This window comes from Vigna unguiculata, chromosome 3, assembly GCF_004118075.2.
Source record: "Vigna unguiculata cultivar IT97K-499-35 chromosome 3, ASM411807v1, whole genome shotgun sequence".
Taxonomy (NCBI): Eukaryota; Viridiplantae; Streptophyta; class Magnoliopsida; order Fabales; family Fabaceae; genus Vigna; species Vigna unguiculata.
Window position 1 is genome coordinate 26,703,882 of NC_040281.1, and position 8,725 is coordinate 26,712,606.

Here is an 8,725-nt window from a genome sequence, read left to right on the forward strand (position 1 = left end):
GCTTTGGGCTTAAAATTTTAGCTTTAGTATGCTGAAAAAAAAAATACAGTAGAGGCACAAAATTGCATGGTGTTGATTACTTGATGTTCACAAAAAACAGCCTAGTCTCGTTTTGATGGGCCATCTATGGTTTGAGATAACCATATTTTGTTTTTTTGTTTTATTTTTCCCTTACAACTGTCACGATATGAATATAATTGAAGGAGGCGTAGGGGATGATGAGTTTGAAGTGGCATCGTTTTCCTGGTAAAAAAGTTGAGTGCTGACCAACCCACCTCCACTCTCACGCTAGCTCAACTCCTGATAAAGGTGTTATTGACTATGAGTTACTAGCTAGTTAGGGTTGTGGGTACATCACTACCCAAAAAGCACAAATAAAAGTTTTGTGCTCTTCATTTCATTTTTAGTTTTATAAAATAATTTTTCCTTCCATCACCCATCACTCAACTTCACAGAAAAAGTACATAATCCCCACTCACTGTAAAGACGATGTTCTGAAAGTTCAACTCTCAGTCTCATGGTCCCATCTTCATTTCCAGATCTGCCTCTCTTTAAACCAGAAAAATAGCCAACATCACCTTTTGCTCTTTTTACTTCATCACATACAAATATACTAAACAAATAACGTGACCAAAGAAAGACGACAAACGCAAATAATTGCGGGATCCGCGGTTGATCAGAGACAAAAACAAAACTTAAACAAACCCATTATATAATAATAAAAATCTAAGTAAACAAATGACTAAACAAAACTAAAGAAACCAATCTTCAGCTTATATTCCAATTTCATTTCCCCTACCCAATTGCTCAGCTGTCTTTGTTACTTGATGACACAAACATGACTCTAATAAAATTTACAATGCAGATACGGAGGGAACCATTTCTAGATTTCTTTGACTCTGCTCATGCGAGCTTTCCCCTGTTTTCCTCTGCTATGTCTCCCATAACCTGTACTTGTTCCTCTCTCTCTGCTTTTGAAAACTGCGTCTATTTTGGACTTTTGATAGGGGATTAGAATTATGAGGATTTGGGCCAATTGGTCAATTTTTTCAGAAATTCCAAAAATTTTGGAAACTCTCGAGGATCTCCTCTGCTTTAAGGATACTAGTTTAGTTTGTGGCTTTTGTTCTCTCAGCTTAGAAGATCCACATCTTTGTTAATAACAGTATAATCCACTGTGGTCACCAGGCATGCATGCTAACTCCCAAAGTATAAAAAAAGTTCGAAAGGGTCATTCATTCTGTCCTGATGTGCTGACTACTACTGCATACATATTTTACAAACCAAGTAATATGTAGTAGACTAGAGTAATTGGTAGAGCTATCAACATCCCGAATATAACCCTGCAATTTAAGTTTGCAAATTTCACGAGAAACTGTTAACTTCTTTCTTAAGAAAAAGAACAAAAATAAAAATAAAAATAAGCAACTTTAGTCACTTACCCTGTGCTAAGAATGGCTGGATGAACGTTGTACTCCTTGGCAAACACAAACGGAACAATCCCTTGTGGAAGTGCAGCCTATGAACAATAATTGGATATTAAGCTAGTTAGCATTCCAGGGTCTTTACTTCAAATCATGTTTAACATGATAGCCAAAATTGAACTTGAGAAATCCATTAAGATTTCATATAAAATGTAAGATGCTATAAAATACGCTTTCATTAAAATTGTTTATCAGTAACTAAAATTTAGTAAAAATTATAATTAGTTAAGTGGAAAGAGTCTATTTGACGATTTGTTATTGGGTTATTCTCTCCTAGAATGTACAGTGCCAAAGGGTCCTAACTATTGAAAATCTATCACTTCCTCTGTAGCATTCAAAGATATCAAAGTAATTTGCTCACGCAAGTAAGATTAACAGTGTGATATCAATCAAATAGGATTATAGGTCAAGGTTAATTACCTGAACAATAGCTACACGTAAGAGAGTGCCACGTAAGCCAACAGCGATTGAAGCTGCAGCCATGACGGCGGGACCTGTGAGGAATCGAACAGCCATGGCAAATGTTGCAACTGAGTTCCCACACGCAATTATGTTGGGTTGAAGAGCCATGAAGAGACCTACATAGAAGCGCAAAAACCGCGAAAGGTTAGTCCTCAATAATTTGCTTGGCCGAAAGGGTAAAAAGGTGAAAATGAAAAGAGAAGAGAAGGAAAAAGGGAGCGAAAATTTACAGTCACGGCATGATGGGAAAATGCTTTTAAGTTTTGTGAATGAAAAGATATTTTTAGTACTGCTTGATTCGTCTAAATCAACTACCTTTGCCTAATCCGGGTCCAAAAATGGTACAGGTCCCCACCACCGCCCTGGACCGCATAGAGACGTTGTTCAAGACCAGACCCCACATGTCGGGGACATTGCACTATCACTATGCAATCCCCATATTATCGTCTAGTGAACAACATCATCTGCTTGTGTTATGTGGTAACAAACTTCATTTCAATGGACGCCCATTACTTTGTTTATGCTAATTACTTGCTCTACCCCAAATCCATACTTTTCACACATTCATCACACTCACCTTACCATTGCATTCAATCAACATTCTCATCTCATATTTTCCACAAACAATTATTTTTAGTAGCATTGTTGAAACTCCAAGAAACGAACCAACAAAGTTATTTAAATACAATCACATGAACAGCATCATCAGTTACTCTCATCAATGTACGTTTTAACATCGGAAAAGGGAGCCATCATGAATAACGATGTTTTCGCCAAAGAGGAAAGGAATTGCAAATATAGGGGAATGAAATTATTGGAAGAGCAAGAATTTGGACAAATTATCACGGCCACTCACCCAAGCTGAACATAGCCATTCCAAGACCAGCATCAGACAGTATGGAGATTGATTTCTCTATTATTTTGGGCATGTGCACATGCCACCTGCAATTAATTAATTAATTAATTAGTAATCATATATCACAACTACGTCAACACAAAATAACCATCCTACAGTAATAATAATAGCTAAACCCTAAAAGTCAAAACCATGACAAAAATTCATCCTCCTTCTTCCAGATTGACTTTGAAATTTACTTACCTAAACGCCACCAGAGACCAAACCACACCAATGAGGCTAGAGTAAGTGTTGGGGTTGCGGATAAGCTTCCGCCACACCATAATCAGTATTAGACGGGTCATCACACTCGCCGGAGGCATGTGTTTCGCCGCCGCGGCTATGCCGGATTTTGGGTGTAACTCCACCGTTGAACTGGAACCCAGCTTGTTCAGCCCGGCGGCTCCTCCTTTCTCTGCTTCTTCCTCCGCCTGTTCACCTTCTTTCCCTGGAAACTTCAAATCTTCAGCCCTAAATTCTCCTTCTGCTGCAGCTTCAGTTACAACCCACAATCACCCAAATTAAATCACTTCCTCAGAACAAAGCCTAAATTAAGTTCCAAATTTACCAAGTTCTCTTGTTCAACCACAGATTTAAACTTTGATTGAAGACTTCAACTTTAATTAGAAAATTGAGCCGAAACTAGTTTTAAACTGAAGTGAATTTAGGTCGAGGAGAGAAAAAAAAAAAGAAAAAGAAAGAATCTAGTGGTACTACCTTTGTTCGCTTCTCCATTTTGAGGGTGTTCGTCGGCTACTAGCATCCTGATCTCCTTGGCACCTTGATCGGAGCGGCCCGATTGGTCGGAAGCTCCGAAATCGGCTCCACTGAAATGGAGGCCGCCCGCTTCAGAAACCGGCGAGGCGCTGGAGCTCCAAACGAACATGTGGAGCTCCTTAGCGTCGTGGCTGGCTTTGTTACTACTGTTAGGCGGTTGAGAAACTTGAGGAGTAGCTTGAGCTTGCGGCTGGGACTGAGGCTGTGGCTGTGGCTGTGGCTGCGTCTGCGAATTCTTGCTCACACTCTTCGTTAATCCAGAAGAGAATTCCGGGTTGGGAGCAGGGTAGGCGGCGGGCACCGTCTGCACGGCGGGGTAGAAGCCGAACCTTGGGGAGCTGATAGCCTGCGGTGCGGGTGCAGAGTTCTCTTCGAAATTGGAGGGCCTCGGCGTGACTCCGCGTGACGTGGACTGCACGGAGTACAAATCCGCAGCGCCGAAGTTAGAATGCCTAGGCGCGTAGCCCATCATGGAGTAGAAATCCGCATGGTTGAAGTTGGAGCCACGTGGCGTGGGGTTACGGGAGGAGCTGAGGCTGTAAATCTCGGCACCGGTGAGGTTAGAGGGGCGAGGTGTCATCATGAAGGACCTTCTAGAAGCATTGGACTTCCTAACGGTGACGTGGAGCTTGCCATCGTCGCCGACTTCAGCATCGGTTTCGAGGAAATCCCTCCCGTCGAGCGAAACAACGTCGGAGTCGACCTTGAAGGAAACAATGGAAGCAGCGGTTTCGGGGAACTGTTCCATGATCAGGAGCTTGGCGCCGCGGTACTCGAAGAGGAAGAGGAGGAGCGTGTACCAGATGATGCACTGGAGCACGACCACCTGGACCATGAGGCTGCCGGAATATTCGCCGTACATGGCGATAAGGAGCGGGATTCCCATGACTAGCGTGTTGGGCAATGTAGAGAGGGAGAAAATGGTAATCATCCACTCGAGGCTCCCGTTGGCGGTGAAGTTGGTCCAGATTGCCAAGGCAAAGAGCATGATTATTTTCTGGAGCGTGTCGGCAGCGATGAAGCGGAAGTTCATGGCGTAAGGATTGTTGGTGGAGATGAAATGGAAGGAAAGAAGCGGAACGGCGAAGATCGCCACGAAGCGGTTTATTCCGGAGCACTGGTCCGGCGAGAATATCTTCCACCACCGTACCGAACCGTACGCTAAGATCATGGCGACATAGAGCGGAATGACCGCCGTCAAGACGGTGTACAAATCGGCCCAGCTTATCATTCTCCCTTTGGTTGAATAAAATGGTGGTCTCTGCTAGTGATGGGATGGCATAAGCGAGAGAAAAAAAAGGGTAAAGTGGGGAGAAAGTGAGTGAGATAATAGAAAACCGTTAGATAACTAACTGGAGTGATAGGGGATATATGTCTGTGTGGAAGCCAAGGTTTATGCCTGCTACACCTGCTGTGCTCTGAATTTGGAGATCGAGTGTTGTGAGGAAGAGAGAGAGAAGGATTTAGTTTAGTTTAGCTTAGCCTGTACATATATAGACCTATGAGGGAATAGAGTCATATATAGAAGGAGAAGAGGTGGATATATATGTATATAACTATGTATTTATATATATACTGAGGGAGTGAAAAGAACTATAATTATATCATCATTATAATAAATAGGGGATTTCTTTTATAGTTTTTATTTGAGTGTCATTGAAAAAACGGAATGAGGTGTGTTTAGGGGGATTGGGGGACCACAGGGGAACAGTGTGAGGTTAGGTTAGGAACTGACCGCCTGCTATGGTTAAGTTACCCAAGCCTGGTTAAGATAGCAAAGGTAAAGTTGCAATGGACCATGCGGTGGGGAACAGTGCCTATTAATTTGGTTGACGTGTAACACCTTTGCTTTTTCCCTTTTCATTTACTCTTCCTTCCTTTTCCCTTCTAAATAAATACTCCATTTTCATCTATGCCACTAATAATTACCACTCTTTTCTCAACATTAATAAACCCAATATTAATAATGTAATCATAAACAAACATAAGTTTTTTGAAAAAGTTAATGCTAACAATAAACAAATACTTTTACGATTGACGTGTTCTGTACCCGACAAACACGACTATTAATTGCAAGGGATTCACCGTAAAAAAATTTGAAATATATTGACGCTAATAAAATTTGGAAGTGTGACTACTAAATATGCTTGTTTATTTATTTATTTTTATTAGCTTCTCTTTCACATCTGCATATTTCTTTAAGAAAATCAAATCTCTACTTTTTTGGGAGATGAAAATTTCCTTTTATCCCAATAAAGTATTGTAGTTGTCCGATGTGATCACCACTTGTTTGTAGCGATGGATGGGTGAATAAAGACAATGTCATTTAAATAGATTGTAAGAATTCATTTTATAGATTTCCTTTCAAATATGGTGTGAACAACTTAACCTTTTCTGTGCCCAAAATCTATTCTACATTGTTATTGGTTTTTTTAGATGATTTATCAAACTCACGTATTGTATTATGATCTTCTCATTCAAATCTTGTGCTTTCATAAAAACTTCCTCATTTGATGCAATTTGCTACAAGATAAATTGTCGGGTTTTAATCAGATTTAGCTTTGCCAATTAGGTTAACATTATTTCCGATATTAATCTATACCACGAGTTTGGCAAAGCTTTACGTAACTAATCAATTCATGTATATTTCCATATATATTTAGTTTTGTAATACATATCCATTTGTAGCAAATAAGTTGTGTTTCTTTTCGAAGTGAAACAACTCCCCAGTTCTTATTTTCTTTTAGTATAACCATTTATTCTAAAACAAAAATTCTCCAATTTTGATTGCTAAAGCTTTACAGAGTAACTTAAGGATCAATAATGATTATGCTTTTGTAAACAATGGAAAAGAGTCAATAATGACAAAATTTTGATAAAAAAATATACTACATTAGCTCTATTCTTTAATAATCATGATTGATACTTTTCAATTGTTCTTTTAACAATAATTTGTTAAGAGTTTAAGGTCAGTTGGAAGTCCTACATTGAATAAACATTAGAAAGATGACAAGTATATAAATATAAGGATCCACCAACTCATTACCTTAAGGTTTTGGGTTGAATGACAAGTATATACTAATATCTTATATAATTTTGGTCATAATTTATTGATATTGAGTATGATTTTTTTATAGAAAATCTTCTATTTTAGAAAATAGGCTATGATAAAAGATTTTAACCACTAATTTAAGTGGTACTGGATTAATCCTATCGCTTGCTAAAAAAGATGAAAAAGACGATAATATAGAAGACTTATGATCAAACAAACGCTTCCATTAAAAGGTGCAAGTTACAAAAAAACAACATAATATAATAATATTTTTTTTACAAGAGCTTTTAATGTTTCTCATGCAAAAATATTTCTTTATTCATCAAAACAGAATGTTTGAATATTATATATTGTATTATTTTTCAAGTTCTTACCGTAACTAGTGTAAGTGTTCTTATTATATTTTTTTTTCAAAATAATTGTGTAAAGAAGTTCTTTTTTAGAAACATAATGAAATCTTAACTATCATGTGTGTATTTTATAGTCAAGTTTTAACTATGACTTATTTATCACTCATTTTTCAATTAATAATTATGTTTCTTAAAATTAATGGTTAATATCAATGACAATGTTAATAATGGCAGATCTTAGTAGGTTTATAGGGGTCATGTCTCCTCCGGCAAATTTTTAATTTTTTTTTAAAATATATGTTAAAAAAATTTAAATAATTTTTTTAAGTTTTTTAGATAGATTTTTCTTTCTTTTATAAGATATAATATTTAATGTTAATAAATAATAAAATATAAAATTAAATATAATAAGAATAATAAGATTTATTGGATATTTTCTTTGTTCTCTCTCATTATTTTTCAAGTTTCTCACATATTGTATTCATCCTCTATTCTTGCATATCTTCTTTCGTTTCTGAAAAAATAATAGAAAGACACAAATTCATTACTCCTAACAAATTCATTATTCCTGCTCTCATTTTTTGTCAATACAAATATAAACAATAAATCTTTTTTAAAGTGACAAAGGAAAGATATCGTTGATATGAAAACAATTCAAATTTACATATTCACATATTTTGAAGCATCATACTAAGGATATAATTAGAGAACCCTTTCTTAAGATTCAAAGAATTACATGTTGGAAGTTTCATATTAACTTTTTCAAACTTATTCCAGGAAAACATCTTCAAATATGGGAATATCCAACTAGATGAAATTAGTAAAAGGTTATTTAAAATGAGTTTCATATCAAATACATCTTCATAACTATCATTTTCATAAGAAGAAACATACAAGGAGATTTCAACACTAAATTATATATATTTTTGTTATATTAGTGACAATGATTAAATATATAAATTTTGAATATATTATTTTGGCTCCTTCAAAAATTTTGATCAAGATCCATTGAATGTTTTTACATATAAATTTTGAATATATATACTTTATATTGTTAAAAATTATTGGTTTAGCTTTACTCCTCCTATGTTTAAGAAGGACAAAATTATGTTTATTGTGATATATATACAATTAGTTGAAGAATTTGGAAAGATAGAAATGTATGTGTTTGAAGGTAAAACTATTAAGATGTTGCCATATCTAAGACAATGTTGTTGTTGTGGGTATACAAATTGAGTACGAAATTTTATTAGCTTTTCATGATATTGGGTTTCCGGTAGGCTTCATTAATTGACAAAGAAAAACAATACTCACATATGGGTTAATTATTTAGAATAAATATCTAGAGCTTTCATTTTTATATTTTAACAAATCATTGACCAAATTTTTTTTTAAATAAATTATTTTTATGTTAAAATCACTTGTAAAGTTTTTAAAGAAGTGTTGCGATTAGCTGCACAATGCTATTTTAGTACATACAAGATGAAGGCGTGAAGTACTCGTCCCACCTCAAAGCATGGAGTACTTGTCCCACCTCAAGCATGAAGTACTCATCCCTACCTCAAGCTTGGAGTGCTCGTCCCACCATACAGTCTTTTGCATGCAAACACATCAAGATTGGTAGGCTGATGGACTACATGTCCTTATCCCTCAAGAAACACAACCCAAAGAAGATGAAGCCATCCTCGATATGGTGTACCCATCA

At 36.4% G+C, this 8,725-nt stretch overlaps 1 protein-coding gene across 2 annotated transcripts; it reads right to left on the reverse strand.

Annotated features, from left to right (window-relative positions):
* Positions 1-640: 640 nt before the first annotated feature.
* LOC114177643 (auxin efflux carrier component 4) lies at positions 641-5,164 on the reverse strand. Of its 2 annotated transcripts, none has more exons than XM_028063071.1 (6): positions 3,559-5,164; positions 3,046-3,328; positions 2,803-2,888; positions 1,905-2,062; positions 1,443-1,519; positions 641-1,343 (listed from the first exon to the last, which is right to left on the reverse strand). In XM_028063071.1, exons 1-6 carry the CDS (start codon positions 4,847-4,849, stop codon positions 1,277-1,279), a joined length of 1,962 nt encoding a protein of 653 aa, XP_027918872.1. In that variant the 5' UTR covers positions 4,850-5,164; the 3' UTR covers positions 641-1,276. The 2 variants fall into 2 exon arrangements, with proteins under 2 accessions (XP_027918872.1, XP_027918871.1); XM_028063070.1 differs by having other exon boundaries at positions 3,046-3,334; positions 3,559-5,163.
* Positions 5,165-8,725: the final 3,561 nt, after the last annotated feature.